Source organism: Mustela nivalis (genome assembly GCF_964662115.1).
Source record: "Mustela nivalis genome assembly, chromosome: 1".
Classification (NCBI taxonomy): domain Eukaryota; kingdom Metazoa; phylum Chordata; class Mammalia; order Carnivora; family Mustelidae; genus Mustela; species Mustela nivalis.
In genome coordinates, this window is record NC_139020.1 from 48,813,868 (window position 1) to 48,840,638 (window position 26,771).

The 26,771-nt window shown below is 40.7% G+C and overlaps 1 protein-coding gene across 1 annotated transcript; it reads left to right on the forward strand.

Annotated features, from left to right (window-relative positions):
• The first annotated feature begins 7,179 nt into the window (after positions 1 to 7,179).
• Positions 7,180 to 18,981, forward strand: NFKBIZ (NFKB inhibitor zeta). Its single transcript, XM_082696273.1, has 12 exons — positions 7,180 to 7,794; positions 10,272 to 10,411; positions 10,923 to 10,953; positions 11,072 to 11,175; positions 11,270 to 12,048; positions 12,757 to 12,862; positions 13,251 to 13,397; positions 13,590 to 13,653; positions 13,941 to 14,110; positions 14,986 to 15,096; positions 15,222 to 15,389; positions 17,603 to 18,981. Exons 1-12 carry the CDS (start codon positions 7,506 to 7,508, stop codon positions 17,654 to 17,656), a joined length of 2,163 nt encoding a protein of 720 aa, XP_082552399.1. The 5' UTR covers positions 7,180 to 7,505; the 3' UTR covers positions 17,657 to 18,981.
• The last annotated feature ends 7,790 nt before the right edge of the window (positions 18,982 to 26,771 follow it).

Here is a 26,771-nt window from a genome sequence, read left to right on the forward strand (position 1 = left end):
GTTCAACAATTATTAATACAATCTGGAACTTTACTTTGAATCATAATGATACTGCCTACATTCTATCAATAAAATAAAAAAATATGTTTACTTATCTACTTTAAAAACTGAATTTCCTAAACCAGAAAAAAATTGATGACTGAAATAGCTAAAGCAATCTTGAGAAAGAAGAACAAAACTGGAGATTATCACAATCCTAGATTTCAAGATAGACTACAAATCTATAGTAATCAAAACAGTATGGTACTGGCACAAAAACAGACACGAAGATCAATTAAATAGCATAGAGAGCCCAGGAATACACTCAGGCTTATATGGTCAGTTGATCTATGACAAAGGAAGCCAGAATATGTAATGGGAAAAGATAGTCTTTCAGTAAATGATGTGTGTTGGGAAAACTGGACAACTACATGCAAAAGAATGAAATTGGACTACTTTCTCACACCATATAAAAATCTCAAAATGGATTAAAGACCTACATGTGAGACCTAAAACCATAAAACTCCCAAAAGAAAACATAGGTAGTAATCTCGTAAACATAGGCCATAGAAAGATTTTTATGGATATATCTCCTCAGGCAAGGGAAACAGAAACAAAAATAAATGGTTGGGACTACATTAAAATAAAAAGCTTTCACACACCAAAGAAAACCGTCAACAAAACAAAAATGCATGCTAGCGAATAGGAGAAGATATTTGCAAACTGTATATCCCATAAGGAGTTAATATCCAAAATATATAAAGAAATACAAAAAATCCAATTAAAAAAAATGGGCAGAGGACCTGAATAGACATTTTTCCAAAGAAGACAGACAGATGACGAGGAGACATATTAAAAAGATGCTCAGCATCACTGATCATCAGGGATAAGCACATGAAAACCAAAATAGGGTATCACCTCACCCTAGGCAAAATGACCAGTATCAAAAAGACAAGAAATAACAAATGTTAGTGAGGATGTGAAGAAAAGGAAACCTCATGCACTGTTGGTAGGAATGTAAATTAGTGCAGTCACTGTGGAAAACAGTATGGAGTTTTCCTTAAAATATTAAAAATATGAATACCATATGATCCAGTAATTGCACTATTGGGTATTTACCTAAAGAAAATGAAAACACTAATTCAAAAAGATATATGCACCCCTTTGTTTATTGCAACATTATTCACAATAGCCAACAAATGGAAGCAGACCAAGTGTCCATCTATGGATGAATAGATAAAGAGGATATGGGGTGTGAGTGTGTGTGTGTGTGTGTGTAATGGAATACTACTCAGCCACAAAAAAGAATGAAATCTTGCCATTTGCAATGACATGGATAGAACTAGAGAATATTATTCTAAGTGGAATAAGTTAGAAAAAGACAAATATCATATGATTTCACTTATATGTGGAATCTAAAAAACAAAACAAATGAACAAACAAAAAACCAGACTCATAAATACCACAACTAGTGGTTGCCAGATAGGAGGTGAGTTGGGCAAAATAGATAAAGGGAATTAAGAGGTACAAGCTTCCAGCTATAAAATAAGACACAGATGAAAAGTACCGCAATGAGAATACAGTCAATAATATTAAATCACTAATGTATGGTGACAATGACTATACTTATCGTGGAGAGCACTGTGTAATGTAAAGAATTGTTGGATCAGTATTGTACATCTGAAACTAATGTAACAGTGTATGTCAATTATGCTTCAGTAGTAAATGTAAAAGAGTAAAAAAAATTGATCAGTATTGTTTTACATTTTTGCAAGTCTCTTAATATCTGGTTTTAGAGAATTTAATTTGTTGTAATATATTGTTTTGGTTGAAATCTATGAAGAAAATCTAGTTTCATACAGATGTGTAATTGGAAAAGGAAGAAATGTTTTAATAGTTTTCAGATAAATGTGGCTGTTTTTAATATTATACCAAATGGTAGTTCAATGCAATGGTTAAATGCAATATGGAATCTGAAACCATAACAGTGAACTTTTTTTATACTTTTAATACATTAATATCCTCTGGTCTCTCCCCCTCCTGGAATGGGGTCTTTACCCATGTGTGATTTTGTAACATCCTGCATTCTTCATTTGGAAAATACTTGGAAAATATTGAGTTATGTAAATTTTCCAAATATTACATTTCACTATATAATATTTAAAAAATTACATTTGTTAATAAATATCACCACTGACCTCATGAAAAACATTCTCAAATACTGGAAAGTATGCGGGATCCCGGCTGGCTCAGTCGGTGGAGCATACAACTGATCTCCGGGTTGTAAATTCAAGCTCCACATTGGGTGTAGAGATTCCTTAAAAAAATAAAATCTTAGGGGCGCCTGGGTGGCTCAGAGGGTAAGGGTCCTGGGATGGAGCCTCACATCAGGCTCTCTGCTCAGCGGGGAGCCTGCTTCTCTCTCTCTCTCTCTCTGCCTCTCTGCCTACTTGTGATCTCTGTCTGTCAATAGAATAAAATAAAATAAAATAAAATCTAAAAAAAAAAAAATCTTAAAGGGGTACCCGGGTGGGTCAGTCCATTAAGTGTCTGCCTTCAGCTCAGGTCATGATCTCTTGTCCTGGGATGGAGCGCCAGGTCAGGCTCCCTGTTCAGTGGAGAGTCTGCTTCTTTCTCTCCCTCTGCCCCAACTCTTGTTCATGCTCTCTTTCTCAATTAATGAAATCTTAAAAATAAATAAATAAATAAATAAATAAATAAATAAATAAATAAATACTGGAAAGGTATCAAGCTCAAGGTGTCAGGCAGGAAGTTTGCAAATTAGAATTTTCATCTTATCTGATAACAAATACTGTCAGTTGTCTCTTGACATGACAGGCTTGCTTAGTTCATTAAAAAAACAAATAACTGACAAACATCCAAGTCAGAATAACCACAATTTGTCAAGTAAACTGGTGTTCATGAAAAATCGTTACTAGTTCAACTCACAACTCAAATAGGATTGGAGTAGAACAAATGGCAGTGTGTTATCGTTTAATCCATTCTAATGGACCAGGTGCTTTTCCAGACAATGATCACAGAATACTAAAAATATGTATATTTCAAGGGTCAATGTTTAATAAAATTAATAACTGTTGCTGTTTCCTCTAGGATTTTTTTTTAAAAAGATTTTATTTATTTATTTGACAGAGATTACAAGTAGGCAGAGGGGCAGGCAGAGAGACAGGAACAGAAGCAGGCTCCCTGCTGGGCAGAGAGCCCCATGTGGGGCTCGATCCCAGGACCCTGGGATCATGACCTGAGCCAAAAGCAGAGGCTTTAACCCACTGAACCACCCAGGTGCTCCTCCTCTAGGATTTTCTTAAGTGACACTGGTTTTTTTTTCCTTTTCTTTTCTGCTAGTGGGTGGTGGGGATGAATCCAATGACTGCGATTTCATTTTGTTGGCATGGACCTGATTTGTTGTAAAGCTCCACGGTTTACCCACCACTGCTTTTGTACCATCAGTGCAAATGTCAATAGAATTGTAACAGGGTAGTAGATGAGATTCCAGAAAATTATTGTACATTTTGAATGTCTCAATACCTCTTATGTTTGTTTTCACGCATTCATTTAAGAGATCTTTGGTGATTAGCCAGTGAGAATACCTGATGAATACAACTAAAATATCAAGTCCCGATAGTCTGTAGATCTATCTGTTCCTAAGACAAAAGTGCAGTACTGCAGACAAGATCAGCTTTCATGTTTGCAGTCACATCTTAATTTGCTATATTTTTGGAAAGGGCAGGGCCATTATTTCTTTTGCTATTTTTTTTCATCTAGAAGGCAGCAAAATAAATTCTCTCAGGCTTTATTAATCTCTAGCCTATGATGTTCACTTCTTTAGCCAATGCAGTATAGTAACTTAACCCAGAAGATATTTTACTGGCTTTTTCATCTCCAGTTTGAAAGGCTGCACCAAATAATTTCTGGCTTTTGAAAATGTTATTACATCTACATCAAAACAATGAATACCTTTATTTGAAACTTTGAATGATTGACCTCAAAATGGTGTTACAACTTAACTGGCACCATACTATTCAGAAATGTTCTAATGTAGAAGATACAATAAAGTAAATCGTTAACATCTATAAAGCCAAGGGAAAGGTAGCCATCATATTTTTACTTCTTATTTATAGTTTTTTTCAGTTGCTTTGGAGCAGATTTCTCTTTCCATGAATCCAGGATCTCACCGATATGCCATTTTCATCTTTTTTCGTATCTTTATATGTAGATGGAGTAGCTGAGCCTTGAGGAAATGAGTCTTATGGTCTCCATTTAAAGCAAAAGGTCAGGCTCTAGAGTCAGACAGATGAAGATTTTAAACTCTTCACCCAGTGATGAGCAGTGTGACCTTGAGGAAATTTGTAAGGCTTCAATTTTTTTTTTTAAGATTATATTTATTTATTTGACAGACAGAGATCACAAGTAGGCAGAGAGGCAGGCAGAGAGAGGGGGAAGCGAGGGGAGCCCGATGTGGGGCTCGATCCCAGGACCCTGGTACCATGACCCGAGTCGAGGGCAGAGGCCCCAACCCACTAAGCCACTCAGGCACCCCAAGCCTTCATTTCTTAAATATAGTTTCTGTATTCAGGAATCTGGAAGTGGCTTTGGTGGAATTCTGGCTCAAGGTTGTTCCTAAGACTATAGTCAAAATGTTGGTCAGTGCAGACATCTGAAAGCCTGACATGGTAGAGGGTCTGCTTTCAGAACAATTCTCTCACATTGCTGTCCAGTTGGTGCTGGCCGTTGGCCTTAGTGGACTTTTCCAGAGAGTCCTTATATCATGGAAGCTCTCTCTCTGAGAGTGCAATGTTCTATCATATTTGATTAGAACAATGGTAGTGTCTTATCATTCAACCTCACAGACCAAATTGAGTTTATATTTCAATGTGTAATTGAAGCAAAGTCTATTTAGTTTTGCTTTTTGTAGTGATGTTAAGAAACAAGAATTCTTGACTGTATGTGCGCGGGCTTCTGGGCATTGGGGCTTGTGGTCTTCTGAAACAGTATGATTGCTTTGACATTTCATAGAAAATGTTGAACGTTTATTCTGAAACATTAGTCTTTCGCTGACCATATTTATTTATGGGTTCTCTAGAGGCTATGCTTTTGAGCTTGGATTTTTATATACTAAGTAAAACAAGGAATAATTTTAGGGGAAGAATTAATTTTGTAAAAAATATTTGGGCATGAATTTGAAGAGACATGTAAGGCCTTTACTATACATAAAATGTTAGTGGGGAGAAAAATACCCAAATAGACTTTATTGTGAAAATCCAACATCTCCTTTGGAGCATCCTTTAAGTGATTTTGGTTCCTGAAGAACTCCAATTACTGGAGTCTTGTATTTCCTGCAGAGATAAAGGAGTTGTTTCCTTTTTATTTTGTAAAAGTTACTGAAATCCAAAAACTGAGAGAAGGGAAAGACAGCAAGAAGTTTGGGGGCAACACAATACTATTGTGAAAGTAGTAAATATTTACTTTGGAACTCAGCAGGGTCTTTTAATACTGAGTAATAATTCAAGCTCGTTGTCTTCCTGTCTCCCTCCTGGAACCCTAATATTTTGTTTGTGCTGATTTACTTGTGATCTGAAGCTGGCATCCCAATCATCTGGCCCCCAATCACATCCCGACAGGGGAACCTCTCATTGCTGCCCACATCCAACATGTCCAGACCTGTGGATTGTCTTAGCAATGCTGTCCAGCCCCTTCTTTCCATTTACTTTCCTCTTCCTCGTTGTCTCTGTGCCAGGGGCAGGTCAGTTCTTTCCTGGACTATTGCAGTGATTCCTAATGGTCTCTGGGCTACTCCGTTTTACCCCATCTAAGCTGCTTGCAGGTTAATTTTGCCTGCCTCAAATTCTTTCATGTTCACTCAGTGTTTATTAAGGACCCACCATCGCAGCCTGCCACTGGAGGTGCTCCATCCAAAGGCACAAAGTTACTTATTACATTTTTGTTATTGTCTTTCCTTTGACTATCCTAGAAGTAAGCTTCCTAATATTTTTGCCCATGCTGTTCCTTCTTCCTGTTAATGCTTTTGGTTGAAGTCCCACCCCATTCTTTAGGGAATGCCACCTCCTTTTGCAAAGATTTTCCTCATGGCCTCTTTCCTCCACCACCTTTTTTGTCTTTCTTTTTTGGACATTGGTTGGACTTTGTAAACCTCATCATGTTTATTCATAATTGGTTTCTTTTAATATAGCATGTGTGTGCTTACCTTATCATTTCTACAAGATTATAGTGTACCTGAAAGGAGGAATATAATTTTTCATCTTTTTTTTCCCTGCAAACTCCTAGCCATGGTTTTAACTAGATTTAGGACTTCAATAAAGAATTGTGTAAATCCATTAAAAAGTACTTAAGAGGGGCCACTTAAGAGGTGCCTCAGTCCTTTGGGTGTCTGCCTTTGGCTGGGATCCCTGGATGGAGCCCTGGTGGGGGGAGTCGGCCTCTCTCTCTCTCTTCCTTCCCCCACTTGGGCTCCCTCTCCTTTGCTCACTCTCAAATAAAATCTTTAAAAAAGTACTTAAGAAAGATCGAAATTCCTGTTTATCAGATAAAATGTAAAATTATGCAGAAAGAAAAAAATTTATGTATATGAATACAGGCATTTACATGTATGTAGTCATCATTTTGCTACATGGCTTTGTTCAACTTCTTAACTATACAGGGGTGTAGGGCACTGTTTTTTTTTTTTTTTTTTTTAATTCCCGGGCTGTGCCATAAAATATGTAGTTGTCAGATTATAATTTGAGGACAGAAAAATGGCTTCAACATCTTTCTCAGTTTGCCGTCCCTGCCGAAAGGCACGTTGGCAAACGCTAAATTAAGAGGACTAAGCCGCTCTGAGGCTCTGGAGAAGACAGGCCCTTAGGAACTTTCCAGAGACGCCTTAAACGGAGCTGGCGGGAAGCTCGCCCCGCCTGGGCGGGCGGAGGGGTGCGGAACGCGCAGCTTCCAGGACTTCCCACAGCCCGGGAACCGGGCCGACCTGTTCCCATCGCCGCCGTCCCGCCTCCCCTTCTCCCTCCGCAGGCCCAGAGCCCCACGCCGCGCGCCTTCTGCCTCCGCGCCGGGCCCGGCTTCTCGCGGCGGGCGGCCGGGCCGGGGGTCGCGGCGCGGGAGTGGGGAGGCCGCGCACGGTCGGGGTTTCCAGGTGAAGGGGGTAGACCGCCGGCCCGTCGGGGCGGAGCCGGGCGGGCGGGGCGAGGGCGGAGGGCACATTGCCTCATCCTGTACATTTTACTGGAAACGGGACGCATCCGGAGGAGGGGCGGGGAGGCGGCCCCGACGCGGCCAATGGCCCAGCCGGGCTCGGGGGAGGCAAGCGAGGCGGCGGTCCCGGTTCTCCGCCCCCCGGAGGCCGGTTAAATAGCCCGGCAGCCCCGGGCCGCGCCCGTGTCCGCGCCGTCCTCCCGCCGCCCGGTGCTCGAGTCTGCCGGAGCCATAGCAGGGAGGCGGTCCCGCGCAGCGAGCCGGTGGCGCAGGAGTCTGGGTCCCCGAGCGCCCAGCCCGGGAGCATGATCGTGGACAAGCTGCTGGACGACAGCCGCGGCGGAGAGGGGTTGCTGGACACGGCCGGCGACGGTGGCCTCATGACCAGCCCGCTGAACCTGGCCTATTTCTACGGCGCGTCGCCGCCGGCCGCGGCCCCGGGCGCCTGCGACGCCGTCTGCTCGTCGTCGGGGCCCTCAGCTCCCGGCTCGCCCGGCTCCGACTCCTCCGACTTCTCCTCCGCCTCGTCCGTGTCCTCCTGCGGGGCCGTGGAGTCCCGGCCGAGAGGCGGCGCGCGTGCGGAGCGACTGCAAGGTACCCCCCGGCCCGGGCGGGGGCAGTCCCGGCACCCCCGACACCCCCGGCACCCCCGGCACCCGTGTCTTCCCGGGCTCTTGGCGGCCCACGCGCTGGGAGGGGAAGGTCCGCGCCGCCCAGGTGCGAAGTACCTCGGCCAGACCTTAGGTCTCGTCGGTGACTGCCTTAGCGGCAGTGTATCATCACACTGGCCGTCATTTGTTAGGCGGTTACTAGATGACTTGTTCTGTGCCAGGCGTTTGATATAGTTCGATGCCCTTTGACCATCCGTAAAATCCGGGCGCCATCCAGTTGGCCTGCTAGCTCAAAGGGCCTCTGAGAGCAGAGCTCTGACTTCTGGCGGTGGGGAGGAATCAACAGTAGATTTTATTCCACTCTTTTTCTTTAAAAAAAAAAAAAAAAAAAAAAAGTGCTTTATTAAGCCATAATTCATGTACGTGTGGCGAGTTTCTGGTTTTGATGTAGGTATAACTTTTTCTTGTGGCCACCAGTGAGGTTGGAGTACTGTGTTTAAGGTCAACTTATTTTTTCCTAAGTATTTGTGGAAATTTTAAGTAAAAGGACTTTATGTTAAAGGAAAGAAACTGATATGAAGATGTAAGATGAAACTGGACTGAAAACCAGCGCAGTTTATGTTGTTAGTTTGTGATGTTTTTGAGTTTCAGGAAGTCTACCTCAGATTTCTGGTCTTGTTTTTAATCTATGAGTTTTAGAATGGTTAAATCAAATCTTAAAGAAAGGCATAATGTTTTCCTTACTGTTATGAATTGGTTAGTTTCTTTTCTTAATAAGCCCAGTTGCATAATTCGAGGGAAAACAAGATGGCACTGGATAGATAAAGAACCTCTAGATAATCTCACATATTGGAAAGTCTAATCAGCATGGTTTTAAAGAACATTCTCATTTAGGTGTTCCCTCCTGAACACCTGAACAACTGAAACAGCCACTTCTGTTTCAGTTGTCTTTTATTTTAAAGAATGATTTTTCATTTTCACTGAAAAAGCCAATTTGTTTTTTAATGTTTATTTGACAGACAGAGATCACAAGTAGGTAGAGAGGCAGGCAGAGAGAGAGGAGGAAGCAGGCTCCCTGGTAAGCAGAGCTGGGCTCCATCCCAGGACCCTGGGATCATGATCTGAGCCGAGGGCAGAGGCTTAACCCACTCCCAGGACCCTGGGATCATGATCTGAGCTGAAGTAAGAGGCTTAACCCACTGAGCCACCCAGATGCCCCTGAAAAAGTGAATTTTATAAGGTGTTCCCTGTATGTTAAATGTGTAGCTGATGCAGAAACGTGTGTGTGTGTGTGTGTGTGTGTGTATTAGAACCTTTTCTCTCACATTTGGTCTTCATCTGGCTGAAACTATTTTGCTAGTTCTTTGGTTTACCACTTAGACGTAGGGGATTTCTGAAACTGAATTTTTCTCCCTGTGACATTGAATTAACTGCTATCAATCCAGAGAAATGCTATATTAGATTCTGGCAAGATTTTCCTCAATTTAAACATAAAATCAACTGGTCATTTAATTTGCTCTGTCATAGAATTGTTTCCTTTCGTATGCTTATGGTATATTTCTATCTCTATATGTTCAAATTAGGCATTGTTTCTTGTCCCATCTTACTTTTTTTTCCACTCCCAGCTAAGTGGCTCAATTATTCATTTCCTGACTTTCTGCGTGTTTACTTTGTATTCGGCTCATCCCAAGAGGTTGTGACATAGTAGTGGTCAGAAGTGGAATGCTGTAATCATAGACGACATTTTAAAGTGTATTTTAAAATTTAAATTGAAATGACATTATTTCCTTTCTACTTAGAAGGCCTTGGTGAGCAGTTCCAAAAACCATTGTTGAGGGGAAATCCTGTGTGTGTACGTTGAAATGTGTTTCAGCTTAGTGAATTTAAGCAGCTTTCTTGGCATAGCTGAACACAGGGAAATAGTAAAAAACAAATCTAAGATGTTGTTGATTGTTAGGCTCTGGCACTTTTAGACCTTTGGAGGAAGTTTGTTTTTACGCTTTCTTAGGTGAATGGAATTAATAGACTTTAAATTTCTGTGTGGACATAAAGCCTTTGTTTTGAAAAAGCTAAAATCCATCATTTATTGCTTGCTCTTTCAAGGTTTTTAAGAAGTCAAGAAAAATGACAGATTTATGAGAGGGTGGCAAAATCTGTGACTGTGTCTTTTGGATGGATAGGGCTGAAAGACGAAAAGGCTTATCTTTTGGCTCTGGGGGCCCCTGAACCCACAGTTTTATGAACTTTATAGGGTGCCTGATGAAGAAAGATATAAGGAAATGAAGAACCCTTAAGTAGGGCTGGGGGGTGACATGCAAGGCCTTTGACCAGAGGGAGTCAGAAAGGCTTTGCAGTCTCGGTTGGGGACTTCATACATTACACAGCTGTGCTTTTGAGATTATCAAGATTTGTACCTGTAAAGAGATTTAACTGGAATATGTTTTGTTTTCTTTTGAACAGTTGAACCCCATATGGGGGTTGGAAGGCAGCAGAGAGGACCCTTTCAAGGCGTTCGTGTGAAGAACTCAGTGAAGGAACTCCTGCTGCATATCCGAAGTCATAAACAGAAGGCTTCTGGCCAAGCCGTGGATGATTTGAAGGTAGCGCCTAGTTTTTGCTTTGGGTCAGGGCAGGGAGGATATTTTGTCAGGTTAGTTATTATTCTCTGCTGACCTAGGTCCAGTAGGTCTTTGTAGACCACACCACAACGTCATAGGATAGAGGACATATTGGTCTCTGTCTGCTGTATTCCTGTCACTTAGCCTGGTACTAGGCACACAAAGGAAATTTAAGGAGTGAATGAATAAAATGAAGGCAAGTTGGAGGCAAGGAATCAGGGGTTCAGTTGAAGTGGAAGAGCTGGACTACAAAGGGAAAACTCAAATGGCCGTATTGATTTCGTCTTGATCTAGTTGAACTAAGATGAAAGTGGACCTGGGGAAAGTTGCAAGATAGAATAAAAATTAAGACAGAAAATAAATACTGCTGGGGTAACTATCAAAGATTTATGGCAAGCTGTAAAGACTGGTAGAGATAAGTCTGTTTGACTGATGCTCATTAGGTAGGAAACCATTTGATATGTACTAAATTGGGAACTTTTTTTCCTTATAGACACAAAGTGTGAACAGAGAGCAATTCACAGGTAAGAAATCCTTTTATTCATATCATGGGGGCTTTAGAGTGAAATGATGTAGTGTGATTATGGGTAAAATTTAGAGAATAAAGTCATCACAGATTCCATACTGCTTTCTTGGGTATAGAATTGAAGAACGTAGTACCATTTAGTGGAAAAAGGAAAGGACCTGATTCGCTGTCTGATGGACCAGCTTGCAAAAGGCCAGCTTTATTACATACCCAGTTTTTGGTAAGCATCTCACTATTTTCCTCCAAATACTCTTTGGAAATCTTGTCTGGAATAGTTTTGAAAGAGTGCTACTTACTCTTCTCTTCTTCTCCAGACACCACCTCAGACACCAACACCTGCAGAGAGCATGGAAGATGTTCATCACAGTGAATCCAAGCAGGACAGCAGTGCCGATCTGCTTCAGAACATAATCAACATTAAGAACGAATGCAGCCCGGTTTCCCTAAATACTGTCCAAGTTAGCTGGATGAGCCCTGGGGTGGTCCCGCAGGGCTCCCCCCGGGAACAGTGTCAGGACTTCCACAGAGGGCAGATCTTCTCTCCGCCTCAGAAGTACCAGCCCTTCCAAGTGGGCAGCTCCCTACACCTGGTGGATCAGGCGGCCCTGTACCAGTATTCGCCCCAGAGCCAGAACTTGCAGCCGCCGCCACCACAGCACTACACTCATGCCCCAGCTCTGGAATACAGTCCTTATCCTGGAGCTTCCCAATCCCCCAGCTATGAACCAAACCTCTTTGATGGTCAAGAACCACAGTTCTGCCCAGATCAAAGTTTTGCATCCCTTCTAAATAGTCGGGAATCTGAGAATATCGCTGTTCCCATTCAGAATTCCCCCAGCGTTCAGCAACAAAATGATGGCCACCTGCAAAACTTCAGCATGATGCCACCCAGTGCCTGTGAGGCCATGCCGAGCCATGATGCAGGCTCTGCCCCTTTAAGCACCTCACTGCCATTCCCCAACATCATCGGAAATCCAGTGAACACCACACAGTTAGGGAAGTCATTTTTTCAGTGGCAAGTAGAGCAGGAAGAAAGCAAATTGGCAAATATCTCCCAAGACCAGTTTCTTTCCAAGGATGCAGACGGTGACACGTGAGTATCCTTTTCTATAATACCTAACTTGGCTAACCACACTTGTTAGATGTAGTGGGCACAGGATTTCTCTGGTAACACCAAGCTAGACCTTAGTAAGGGCCTAACCAGGATGACCCGACTAGTGTAGGTAGAAATTACTATTCGATGACAGCCAGTATTTCCAGACTTTTTCATATTTTTAGTCTGATCAGGTTGCCTGTTCTAAATTAATAAAAATGTATCTTCTTTGAATAGTTGGTTTTTCAAGACCAGCATAGATTGTGTCTGTAGAGCAAAAACATCATGATTAGTTGGTCAATGATCCAACTGTGAGTTGACTTGTAGATTGAATCTTCATCTATCTTGACATCTTTGTGGTCATGGGCAAGTTATTTAACCTCTCTATGCCTGAGTTTCTTGACATGTAAAATGAAAAGACCTCCCTTGTAGGGTTTTTAGGAATATTAAAAATAATAGATTTAAAGTGATCAGCATGCCCAATAAGAATTTGGCATTCTTCTTATTATTTCTGGTAGCTTAATGCATCCTGTTACAACACAAATGTATTATTAGCCCAGCAGAAAAGACAAATTATTGTCTGTAATATTTCATTTGAGTGCACCAGCATATCAAGAAAGAGGCTAAAGGAGAATTTTTTTTTTTTTTTTTAAAGATGAACTTAGTGAAGTCACAGGTAATTTACCTCTTTTTCTCCTTGTTTCCCAGGTTCCTCCATATTGCTGTTGCCCAGGGGAGAAGAGCACTTTCCTATGTCCTCGCAAGAAAAATGAATGCACTTAACATGTTGGATATTAAAGAGCACAATGGACAGGTGAGGATCTTGTCAGAGTGAACTGGCAGGGATGTGGCCATGGGCAAGAGGACGATGACCAGTTTCATATTTATGTGTAGATCATTTTAGAGCCCCAGATCAAGAGAGTTCAGTTAATATTAACTTTGAGTTGTTGACTCTTTGCCACCATCAACCTTGGAGTTATTAACATTAACTTTGTCGTTATTTGACCAAAGACTAACTGGGTATAATAAAGCCACACCCTAAGCTTATTTTCGTTTCCTTGTGTTACAGTATCTATTGTCATTAATAGGATTTCTTTTCTTTATGTGGGGTTTTCCCCTCAGTCTTAGTTTATGTTCATATTCCTTGTCAGGGTAGTGTTACATATTTAAACAAAATCTTTCTTCCCTCTGAATGTCCACAGAGTGCCTTTCAGGTGGCAGTGGCTGCCAATCAGCATCTCATCGTGCAGGATCTGGTGAATCTCGGGGCCCAGGTGAACACCACCGACTGCTGGGGAAGAACCCCTCTGCATGTCTGTGCTGAGAAAGGTCACTCCCAGGTGCTCCAGGTACGAGGCGGTGAGCTAGCTTCTGCTGTCACAGGGCCAAAGAGATAGGGCTTGGATTTTAGAAGTCAGGTGTGGGTTGCCTGTTGCAATAATCTATTTTGAGTTGACTCACTCATTTCTTGGGAATACTAGTTAATACATATTTATGTAACTTGTCTTTTGCTAACACATCTCTCTTTTTAAATTGTGCAGGCAATTCAGAAGGGAGCAGCAAAGAGCAATCAGTTTTTGGATCTTGAGGTGACTAACTATGACGGTAAGCAACGGAAATCTTATTGGGTGAAAAACCATTTAGAGAGCAGGACTCATCAGTTCTAAGGGTATTAAGTTTTAGACCAAGAAGGAAGGGAAGTAGTTAAAGCTAAAATAGTCTGTAGGTAAAGTTACTACTAAGCCCCAGTGGAGGGAATATTCAGGTTGCCTTACTAGCTCTTGGGGAGCCCATCTGTAGGTCGTGTTAGAGACCATCCTCAAGGTCTGTCCTTGTGGGACAACTGAAATGCCTGATGGAAGCTTGACCCCTGCTTTATGATACTCTGTTAGGCCTGACGCCTCTCCACTGTGCGGTTGTGGCCCACAATGCTGTGGTGCATGAACTCCAGAGAAATCAACAGCCCCATTCGCCCGAAGTTCAGGAGCTTCTACTGAAGAACAAGAGTTTGGTTGACACCATTAAATGTCTGATTCAGATGGGAGCAGCAGTGGAAGCTAAGGTAACTTCTCAGAAGAGTTTGGAGATGGGGTAGGGAAGAAAAGTGTTTATAGCAGAAGACCTCGTTCCCAAGTATTACCAAAAACTTTTTTTCTTCTTTTTAAATTAATGGAGTGAGTGGCAATGGTAATTAAGAAGCTTAGATTTTAAAATCATCGGCTTTCTTAATTTGGTTTTAATCTGTGCATTATTATTCAAAAGATCATTGAGCTGTGAAATAAACTAGTCTTTGGATTGAAGAGAAGATACTTGAAATTGATATTGTCTTTTTGGCTTCCATTTTCATGTACTAATAATAAGAGTAGTGCTTTTTTGTAAGTGTTGTTCCATCACTGTGGGATCTGGACTTAAGCTATTTTTTAAACTGGAAGATAATTTTATTCTCTTTATATTTGAGTTTTATTTACTGAGTATCTCTTATGTACAAGGTACTGAGTTGGGAACTCTGAGGGAGAAAATGCTTAAATCATAAGGTACTTCAGATCTTGGGAAGCAGAAGAGGTGAGAGATGGAGCTAATTATATGTCTACAGGGTGACCACCAAGTCTGGAAACACAGGCAAATACATAATGTTTTATTGTCTTGTATTACTATACATAGTAAAATAGGCTTGTCTATGTCTCTACATTTTGTGGCCACCCTGTATATATAGAGCAGACATATATAGAGCAGACCGTGATAGGAGGTATATAGGAAATTGGTGGGGAATTCAGGAGGAATAAGAGTTGATTTAGTCTGGGATGAAGGAAGTCTTTGTGGATGGTGTATGTTCACGGTGAGTCTCCAAGAGTGAGTCATACGTTGTGAGCCTGGGTGAGAAGTGTATCCAACAGTGGTGTCTGCATGTTCATTGTTTCCCCTTCTTGCCTTGTTAAGGATCGTAAAAGTGGTCGCACAGCCTTGCATTTGGCAGCGGAAGAAGCAAATCTGGAACTCATTCGCCTTTTTTTGGAGCTGCCCAGTTGCCTGTCTTTTGTGAATGCAAAGGTACTTCTAGAAGGCTTCAGTAATTGCATGAGACTTCGAATGACCTTATGTATACCTTCTTCAGGCTTTTGAACTGCTTTCATGAAAACCTCCCTTTTTGAAAGGTGCCATTTTGTCTCCTGCAGGCTTATAACGGAAACACTGCCCTCCATGTTGCTGCCAGCCTTCAGTATCGGGTGACACAGTTGGATGCAGTCCGACTCTTGATGAGGAAGGGAGCAGACCCAAGTACTCGGAACCTGGAGAACGAACAGCCAGTGCATTTGGTTCCTGACGGCCCTGTGGGAGAGCAGGTGAGGCTACAGAAGGGACAGGAAATAGTTTCAGGCACTCAGTCTGAAATATAAAGGGAGATAAGATGTAGGGCGGAGGCCAGTGGGGGCTGTTTAGGGAGGCTTCCTTCAGTGTCTGGGTCTTATGGTGTCTTTGTAGCAACTGTGGAGTCAATTGCTTTGTTTCTAAAGGAAGAGTAAGAAATTGGAAGGTTATCCCTGGGCCCAAAATGGTCAAAGGTCAGACAGTCTTTTCTTTTTTCCATCACACAAAGTTGGGTTTAGAGTAAAGTCAGAATGGTTTGATGTTTGAAAGCCAATGAAAGGGGAAGTGCCAGAGTTCCTGCAGACATCAAGGAAAAAGAGCCTTAAGTTTACAAGTGATGGGTCTTCAGATTGTGGGTGTTATCTGAGTCCGTCTCTGTAGAGTGTACAGGATAGTCCCAGGGATGTAGTGAGTGCTCAGTAAACATTCCCTGTTACAGTTTTTTCTGTCTACTGATACTAAATAGGAAATGGCAGGTTGGTTATATAATTTAGTACCTAGACATCCTTGAAACAAAGTTACGCTTTACTCATCATATGGCTATATATTATCTTTGGAGATTGAATAGTTTCACATGACTCAACTTTTCTTGATAACGAGAACTGAGTCTTTTCAGAATGTAAGATATTTTTTGATGGAAATCATTCCTTGAGGTAAACGAAGCTGATTGTGACTATGGCCATGACAGACTTAGAGAATCAGAGAATATATGGAAAGCAGTTTAGCCTTTTCTTGGATTCACGGCCCTTAATATGACCATCATGTCGCAGGAACCCCTATTTGTAGAGCTCTTTGCAACTTAATGTGAATCTTTTGATAATTTGTAAAGAGTTTTCATGTTTCAAAACTTTGCAGTGTAAAGGCTCAGCTGAGAACATGGAGTCCGAAAGGCTGCACAGATAGGATTCTCATTGAATAGTAGATGGCAGAGGCCTGAGTCCAGTGTTGGCTTCTTCACTATTCGTGGTGTGCGATCATACAGCGGTGTTGTCAGGGATTATGGAGTATGGAGAGCCGCTTGACTCTTCCCTGTTCTCTTCTTGCTCTGCTTTCTGCTTTTGTATTTTTCTGTGTGTTGAGAGGAGAGTTTTTTCCTTTGCTTCTGTGGTCAGACTCCGGTCACTATGTCTCCCCTCCTAGTGGCTATCAGTGCCCTTGCCCTAATGTCTTTCTTCTGATTTTTTGCTTTTACTCTGCTCTGGGCCGGGAGAAAGATAATAAAATTTGTCAGACTGGGGTATAAAATAAATCACTAGATTCTGAATGAACCAAGGCACTCTCTTGTGATCCATACACTTATGCACAGATGCTTTATCTATTTCTTTTTAAAGATTTTATTTATTTACTTAGTGCACAAGTGCACACACAGGAGGGGGTGGGAGGAGTAAGGGGGAGAGGGAGTGGGAGAATCCGAAACTCTATTTGGGGCTTGATCTCACGACCCTTAGATCATGACCTGAGCTGAAATAGAGTCAGGTGCTTAACTGACTGAGCCACCCAGTTGGATTTCATGTCAGATGTTCTTACTTGAAGAGTATTACAGATTAACTTGTGTGTGTATGAAGTGGATTCTGTGGTGTTAGTTGAAACTGACTTCAAGATAGGTGATGGGGCACCTGGGTGGCTCAGTGGGTTAAGCCTCTGCCTTCGGCTCAGGTCATGATCTCAGAGTCCTGGGATCGAGTCCCACATCGGGCTCTCTGCTCAGCAGGGAGCCTGCTTCCACCTCTCTCTCTCTGCCTGCCTCTCCGTCTACTTGTGATCTCTCTGTCAAATAAATAAATAAAATCTTAAAAAAAAGATAGGTGAGGTACTGTAATATACCGTAATTACTGCCTTACATTATTAAATGTGCTCAGAGAAAGAGTAGAGATTAGGAAAGGATTATATAGGTCTTATTTAAGCTACTGGAAATTTTCATCTGTAGATAGTTTTTAATGGAGATGTTTTACTTTCTTGCACTCCAGAATTATAGGAGATCTGTAATAGGCTTCAAGCCTAATGAGTTATAGTAGCGTTTTTTAAGTTACTTTAAAATCTTGAAATGTATTGTTACTTTCTTCATATATTTACTTACAAGTTGACAGGAGTGTTTAGGGTATATAAAAAAGGAATAAAACTCTGAAGGAAATACGGTACTTTGACCATTAAATGTAAATCTCACAAATCCTAATTATTTTTCTTCCAGATCCGACGTATCCTGAAGGGAAAGTCCATTCAGCAAAGAGCTCCGCCATACTAGCTCCATTGGCTTGGAGCCTGGTCGGCAACACTCACTGTCAGTTAGGCAGTCCTAATGTATCTGTACATAGACCATTTGCCCTGTATTGGCAAATGTAAGTTGTTTCTATGAAACAAACATATTTAGTTCACTATTATATAGTGGGTTATATTAAAGGAAAAGAGGAAAACTATCTAATTTCTCTGGCAGATTTTAATATTTCATACCCAGGTATCTGGGATTTACACATCTGAATTTAATCTTGAATGGTAAAATTGACTTCAATTAACAGTAGCTTTTGGGTAGGACAAGGCTTTGATTTGCGACATAAGGCATTGCTCATGTAGCTATTGCCAATTTCAAAGCAGGTAAACTGTAAATATTTTTTAAAGAAAAATGAAAGCATTTGAAAGGAAAAAAATAAATCTGGATGTAGTCTTGAGGCTTCATTTGGCCGGATGAAGTATCTGATGGTTGTTACTGTTGTTGGAAGCTGTCTAGGTGTTGGACTAGGTGAAATGTACCATGGTTAAAGTTTTATTTTTGCAAATTGTATATAATTGTTTTTGTCTTTTAAAGTATTTGTACATATTTGGTCATTGACATGGCCACATTTGAAATGTAAATTGATAAAATAGAAAAGAACGAGTGAATTGTCACTATTTAAAAAAAATATACACATTCAAAAGAGCTGTGTAATCACCCATCTGCCATCTCTGGAGGTGGAACCGATGGAGAGTTGTTCCCCAGTAGCTGACATTTCTTTTTGAATTATAAATATGCTTTTACTCGTGCATGGAGATGAGACCTGTAATTTGTAAGAAATTGCGTGCTCTTAAAGAGAATACCTTTTTGTAGTTTACTTTCTAGAATCTATAGTTTACTTGTTGGAATTTTGTTTTAACCTTTATAGGAACATCAAAAAGTCAGTACTGAAATATGTCTTACTGGTTTTCTGTTGTCAAAGAATGGTAACACACCATGATGTTTTATATTACCATTCTGAAAAAAATGCCTTATTTTATTTAGTAGCCTTGATTCTATTAATATTATTTTGCTTACTTCTGGGATACCCCAAGGAATGTAGTTGGCTTTGATTGCACACTAATTCATTGTAATAAATTTGATTCATTAAAAACCTTTAAAAAAAAAACAACTGACTGATGACTCATTTTTGTAGTTAAGTCTTTTTAAAAAACTTGACCTTTGGATTGATTGCACTGTTTGACGTAGTATGTCTTGCGGACAGAAGCTAGTTATAGTTATTCGGTATCTGTAAATACAGCTGTGATGTAAAGTCATGGAAAAATAATGCCTGGTTTTAAATAAACATTAATTCAATAATACTCTTCATTTTAAGGATGTGCATTTCTTTTCCTAGTATGTTACTTATATTTCTCTAGATTGAAAAAGCGCTACTCATTGCTAATCTAAATACCTTTAAATTAGTTAATATATTTTAATTTGGATTTAAAAAATTTTTTAAAAAGATTATTTATTTATTTATTTGACAGAGAGAGAGAGAGAGAGAGAGATCACAAGTAGGCAGAGAGGCAGGCGGGGGGGTGGGTGGGAGAAGCAGGTTCCCCCCTGAGCAGAGGGCCTCAATCCCAGGACCCTGAGACCATTACCTGAGGGGAAGGCAGAGGCTTAACCTACTGAGCCACCCAGGCGCCCCTGGATTTTTTTTGAGAACACGATACCTAGAGGTATATAAAGTTTAACATAAAAAAATTCTTTGCCAAGTTCATAGAGGTTTATTAGGTTCTGAGAATGTCATGAAGCCTTAAGAGATGCTGTTGACCATTTAGAAGTTTATGTGCCAGAAAAGCTAATTCTTTGTGTTTGTGATTTTATTTTTCATACCTTATTTTGTGGGACCCATGAGCATAGGAAAAACAGTTTGAAAATTACCAGGATCATTCTGAGAGCTGTCAGCCTGGGAAGAGCAGTGAATGATGTCCTCCTCATTCCCAACATGCCATTTTGATGTGTGAGAACAAACACACCCACATCTGTCAGTGTCAGTCAGTCACTGCACATGCATTTTGTTCTTAAATCTTCTTTTGAGAATCTGGTAGAAGGTATGAATCCTTTTCCTGGGAAAAGGTACCTATGCATATATAAGCAAATTCTGCATACAATATCTTTCATTGCATTGCAATGCAACCTGATAACCAGAACAGTAGAAATGGTACACCCCTGTGAAACATAGGTATACAGTGAGCTTTGTTCTAAATGAGTTCCAAATGAGTATCACAAGTTCTGCCATAATTAATTAGACCAGTGCTTAGCAAGCATATGATCTGCATGTGTGGGTGTGTATATAAAGCAGTATAATGGACAAAGACATAAAAAGATGTATATGTGGGAAACAAGGCATGTACTTTATTAGGTAACGTAAAAAGGGGGAAGAAATATAAGGATTCAGAAGAAGACTATCTTATCTGAGAGTAGAGAACTAGGGAGACTTCAAAGTAGAGCATTTGAGCTGTATCTTCAGAAGAGTTGATTTGGACATTCCTGGGGGAGGGGGTTGGTGAAAGGGACAGAAACAGAAAATGATGTGAACCAAGACAATAGTATTTGGGGGGAACCACCGGTGATTCAGTGTAGTTTCGTTAGCATGTGGATGGCCAGTTAGTTTCTTCTTGGGTTCTACCCCTGACTGGTAGCGTTCTCATGAATGGCATGTTGAGAAACATCCTCAAGCAACCTAGGGGCTTGGCAGGAGAGGATGCTGCAGAGGTATGTAGGGTGGCTCTTGGCTGGATATTATTTTAAAGAATGAGCCTCACCGAAACCAAGACTATATGCTCTCTACCGCAAGCTCAGTGACTGCTACAGTGCCTGCCCCAGAAAAGGAACTCATAAAATAATTGGTTAAATGAGGGAGTGAATGTATGCCAATGCTGGCTGGGATCACTGATTCTGAGCAGAAGTAATGTTTTGAGCCAGAGTTATATTATTAAGTAATAATGAACTAATAACTGTCAGAGTTTTGAACTTAACCATATAATGTAATAATCTCATGGTGACATCAATGATATATTAATGAAAATGGGCATAGTTATTCTGTATTTTTATTTACTTATTACTTTTTAAAGACTTTATTTATTTATTGAATAGAGAGAGAGAGAGAGATCACAAGTAGGCAGAGCAGCAGGCAGAGAGGGGGAAGCAGGCTCGCCACTGAGCAGAGAGCCCGATGTGGGGCTCGATCCCATGACCCTGAGATCATGACCTGAGCTGAAGGCAGAGACCTAACCCACAGAGCCCCCCAGGCACCCCTATTTATTTATTTATTTATTTATTAAAAGGATTTATTTATTTTAAAGAGAGAGTGAGTGAGCAGGGGAAGGGGCAGAGGAAGAGATAGACTCCTGAAACAGACTCTTCACTGAGAGTGGAGCTGGACCCTGGGACCCCAAGATCATGACCTGAGCCAAAACCAAGCGTTGGCTGCTCAACTGACTGAGCCATCCAGGTGCCCCTATTGACTTATTTATTTTTAAAAATTTGCTTATTTATTTGAGAGAGAGAGAGAGAGAGAGAGAGAGAGCATGTAGTGGGGGTGTGGGGAAGGGGCAGACGGAGAGGGAGAGAGAATCTCAAGCAGATGCCAGCCTCGGTGGGGAGCCTGATGCAGGGCCTGATCCCACAACCCCAGACCCCAGCCTGAACTGAAATCAAGAGTTAGATGTTTAACCCACTGAGCCATCCAGGTGGCTAGTGGTACTTTAAAAAAAAAAAAAAAAATCAGGTGGTTCCTTTTTCAGAAGACTAACTCTAGTACTGTAGTTTGATATTTCACTAAGGAGTCCCATCAAGTGTCAGAGACCAAATCTTCCAGTTCTATTTGTTAATCAAATCACTAACATTTATCCTTTTTATGTTTTTACTTAATTAGGAGAGGAAAATTTCTTCAAACTCCTCTAACTTTTAACAAATGTCAACTCCTTAAACTCAGTACCCCTGACATCCATTTCCTGATAACATTTGTTCTGTGTTGAAAGTGATCTTAAGGAAAAATCAGCTTCAGCCACTGATGAAGTTCTTAATGGTTCCTCTGAGATCAGGCCTGGATACAAGGTTTTGGATTAGTTATAGCGAGACTGCTAGGTTTTTGTTTTTTTCTGGTAGTTCCCTGGATTTGGTCTTGAGAGGTGGGACCCTGTTGTCAGATCTAATAGAGTGGCACAGTATCTGATGCATTGTGGTCAATAAATACTTCTTGAATTGATTTTACTTTTATAATTCTCTTTTAAATTTATATTTTCTAAGCATATTTTATACTTCCATGTATAACTACTTTATCACTCACATGGAATTTACAATTTTTGGTGCGGAAAATACATTCATACTTCTTTACACCAACTCTGCTTTTAGTCTATTTTCTGGTCCCCACTGGAGTCTGCATTGACCTAGTAACACAGCGTACGTGGATGGCACATTTCTGGGTGGAGTATGACTGGAGATTGCTCTCAAAGCATGTCCAGTTTTCTTAGATGTATTCTTTGTCCTCAGTCCCATGCTCCCTGTTCCTTTGGCCTATCAGCCCAACTGGGTTTTGGAATGAGACAGAGTTGGACAACTAGTCCAGCGGCTGAATGTGCTAGGTTCAAGGTTTTGGTCTTCAGTAGACATCGGCATCTTTTGTGAAGCTTATTAGATGTGCAAGTGACTTGACCCCACATCAGACTTTCTGTGTCAGAATTTCCAGGGTTTTCCAAGCTCCTGGCAGGTATATATGAAGATGATTTTAGTGCAGTTTTAATCTAAGTTATTTAGGAAATGCAGACCTTGGAGAGTATGTGTGGCTGGACTGTGGTGGTAACAGAATGAGTTGCTGGGATACCCAGGGGACCATGGTAGCAAACTGAAGAATGCCTGCTATGTGCCAGGCACGACGGATCCCATGTTATAGAAACCGGCTTTGAAAGAGAGATCAGGAATCAACAAATCTGGGTTTTTGTTTTGTTTTTTATTTTCAGAAAACACTTTCAAAGGTCATTTTGGATTTTAATCCTCAGGTATATTAGTTTCCTAGGGCTGTGTAACAAATGACCACAAACCTGGGGGCTTACAGCAGGAGAAACTTATTCTCTCATGGTTGTGGGGGCCAGAATTCTGAAATGAAGCTGTCAGCACGACCATGCTTCCTCCAAAGGCTTGAGAGCAGAATCCTTCCTCGTCTGTTCAGTTTCTGGCAGCTCCAGGCAGTCGTTCCTTGGCGGATGGTGTGTCACTCCCATCTCAGCCTCGATCTACATGGCTTTCTCCTCTACTCCATATCTCTTTTCTGTTTGCCTCTAAAAGCAGACATATCATTGGATTGAGGGCCCACTGGAGCCTCCAGGATGACCTCATCTTGGTATTCTTAATTACATGTGCAAAGATCTTTTTCCCAAATGAGGTAAGGTTCACAGGTTCTGAGGATTTGGACATGGACATGTCTTCTTGGGGGCTACCACTGAACCCCCTACACTAGGGAAAGAGGCTTTACAATCTTTTCTTCCACTATTATTCTTTTCACGCAATGGTTAAGAAGAACACTTCTTTTTGAGCAATCCTATAGTCTTGTCTTCAGAAACTATGAGGAATTTTTTTTTAAGATTTTTTTTAGTTATTTGACAGACAGAGATCACAGGTAGGCAGAGAGGCAGGCAGAGAGAGAGAAAGGGAAACAGGTTCCCCGCTGAGCAGAGAGCCCAATGTGGCGCTCGATCCCAGGACCTTGGGATCATGACCTGAGCCGAAGGCAGAGGCTTTAACCCACTGAGCCACCCAGGTGCCCCATGAGGATTTTTTTTTAATACATAATTCATTTAAGATATATCATCTCCATTTCATTTATTAACTCTAATAACTGGCATTGACTAGGAGATTCATTTAACATTGATAAGTTTTAGTAGAAGCAATAAAATAATTATTGGATATAATTTAAAAATTATAATTTTAAAAAGAACTTTAATTCTTTGAAACTTAATACAAAGCTTCTTTGATTATCATCGGTCATTCTATTCTCTGGTACGCATGTGAACAAACTTGTTACTCTTCACATTCCCTAAAAAGCAACATGATCATAAATTACATGCCTTCATTTTTGACCATCTGACCTTGTAATGATATAATCAGGGTAAGTACTTCCTGGAAAACCCAGGTATTTTAAAGTGAAAGATCAACTCCAGGAACTCCATGGTTTCAGACAATAAATACTAAACCACTTTGCCAAAATCCATTAAAATATAATGTTTTAGGTCTAGAATATAATGTTTTTTCAAGTGGCGGGATTCTGGCTATTTATCTGAAAATAGAGATTTCAATAGCTCTGGGTACTTGATACCTGAATCCAGTATGTGTTTCCTGTTGGGACAGCTTAATACCTTTGGGTTTGATAATAGGGATAAATTTAAGATTATGAAATAATACTGGATTTCTTAGCTTCGTTGATTTGGTGTGTAAGTTTGAAATCACTCTTTTATTTTCTCAACTCATGGTATCTTAATGCCATGGCCTTTTCTCTGTATTTGCAGCCAAATGTCCCTCGGGCAGGCCTTCAGTCGTAAGTGCTTGTGTAAGAGTATGGGCTCCTTCCTAAAGCCTCAGGTGTCTCTCATGGAAACCTCAGGTGTTGGCTGCTGTGGAAGTGACCCACTCCTGTCTTTCACAGGCTTAGGGTTCGAGCTGGAGCTTTTATTTGTCTTAGTGAGACAGTGAGAGCCTTCCCATGGAGGGCCTTTCTGAAATGACTCCTAATGCTTTTTTTTTTTTTTTAAACCTAGGATATTATTTTCATGCATTTTTAAAAGCCTTTCTCTTTTTGCCCCAAGACATATTCCTTCAAAAATTACATTAAGAATTTCAAGAGATTCTCCTTTTCAGGCTCCTGAAGATACAGAAGTAAGAATTGTTCATCTTCAGGATAGCAATTTTGCAGAAAACTAAAAATAAATCCCTTGGGAAAAGAAGAAAGCATTTGAGTCTTTTAGGTGCTTGTACCCAGAAGATTCCCAGATAATTTTTAAAAAAGATAAAATTTTGGACTCCACTTGTGTAAAACTTTAAAAATAATATACTACAGTGTCATGTCTAAGAGAAAAGTAAATAAATGAGAAGCTTCTAGGGACTTACAAAATTATTTTTTATATAGACCAATAAAAGCTATATATTAATACACAGCTTTTCCCAAATGGACCTTCTGTCCAGGTTTCTCACGTGATGCAGTAGACAGAGAAAAAGTTTCTATGGGCAGAAATTTAACTTACACGGGTTATTAATTTCTTTATGCATCCGGATCATACAGACTAATGAGGAGCAAACTTCATTGAAAGTTCAGATTGATAGGTTCCTTTTTAAGACATTTTATTTCCAAGGCTATATAAATGAGTCAGTTTTATTTCTTCCCTCAGCTGAAGTTGTTTTATCAAGTCTGTTATCAAAACAAACTTTTTGTTGAATTAATCTTTTCTTTCTATTTTCCCTGCCACCACATAAGTCTAGGTTTTATGACTTATTCCTTGATCACCACAATAGGCTTTAAAAAAACCATTTTATTATGGAAACATTCAAACATGCAGAAGTAGGCAGGAAAGTATATTGAACACCTGTGTTCAATATATCAGGAAGCTTCATCAGTTATAATCACTTTATTATTTTTGTTTCTTCCCCCTTATTTTTCTCTTGAAGATGTAAAAGCCTATCCCACTCATTGTGGAATATCTTATTCTAAAAGATAAGCAATTTGTGTCTCCCATAGCTTTCTAGTTATTCTTTCTCTAATCCTATTTTTCTCACCAATCCAAAAATTTCTAACTATTTGGCATACTCAAAGGCTCAGTATTGCTTACTGAATCAAATGTAAATTCTTGTCCTGATCTATAAAAGCCATCTTTTCAGTTTTGCCCATCTGTCTGATAGCCTATTATTCCCAAACAGGCTGTCAGGTGGGTCTCCTCACTCTGCCAAAGCCCTGTTTATTCCTGTCTCTGGTCATGCTCTTGTTTACCCAAATTCTCAGCATCCTAGAAAGCTCTGCTTGGGTGCCTCCTTTATAAAGCTTTTCCCTCATAATGACTTCTTTCTGCCCTGAGCACTTTTTTTTTTTTTTTCTAAAGATTTTATTTATTTATTTGAGAGCGAGAGAGAGAATGACAGAGAGGAGAGAGCCAGAGAGAGCACGAGCATGAGAAAGGGGAGGGTCTGAGGGAGAAGCAGACTCCCTGCCCAGCACGGAGCCTGATGTGGGGCTTGATTCTGGGACTCCAGGGTCATGACCTGAGCTGAAGACAGTTGCTTAACCAATTGAGCCGCCCAGGCACCCTGAAAACTTGGTTTTAAACACAGTTCCTTTAACTTAATTAAAAAAAAAAATGGTATCCCAGTCTTAACTACTGTAATCCCGGAAGTAGGCTCTGAATCACTGACTAGCAGCATTTGTTTTTAAAGACTTTAAAATGTTTGGGTGAATGGTAACTCTAGGGATACAAAGGTCAGTGGTACTGGGAAAAAATCTAGCATCACTATGGTAGGTAGAATTCTAAGATGGTTTCATGGTGTCTGCCCCTGGTGTTATTCCTGTGATTACATTCTGTTACATGACAAAAGTTATTTTCTGGATGTGATTAAGGTTACTAATCAGTTGACCTTAAGATAGGGAGACTATCCAAGTGCATCTGATCTAATCTCATGAGCTTTTTTTTTTTTTTTTAAAGATTTTATTTATTTATTTGACAGAGAAAGATCACAAGCAGGCAGAGAGGCAGGTAGAGAGAGAGGAGGAAGCAGGCTCCCGGCTGAACAGAGAGCCCGATGCAGGGCTCAATCCCAGGACCCTGGGATCATGACCTGAGCCGAAGGCTGCGGCTTAACCCACTGAGCCACCCAGGCACCCCTAATCTCATGAGCTCTTTAAAAGAAGAGAGCTTTCTGTGACTGGTCACAGAAGGGAAGGTAGAGAGATTTGAAGCCTTAGAAGGATCACCTCTACAATTACTGGCTTTGAAGAGGAAGCAAGGGGGCTGTGAGCTGAGGAATGCAGGCAGTTTCCAGATAGCCAGAAAGAAAATAGGATCTCAGTCCTACCTGTCCAAGGAACTGAATCCTGCCAATAGGCTATATAAGCTTGGAAGCAAAT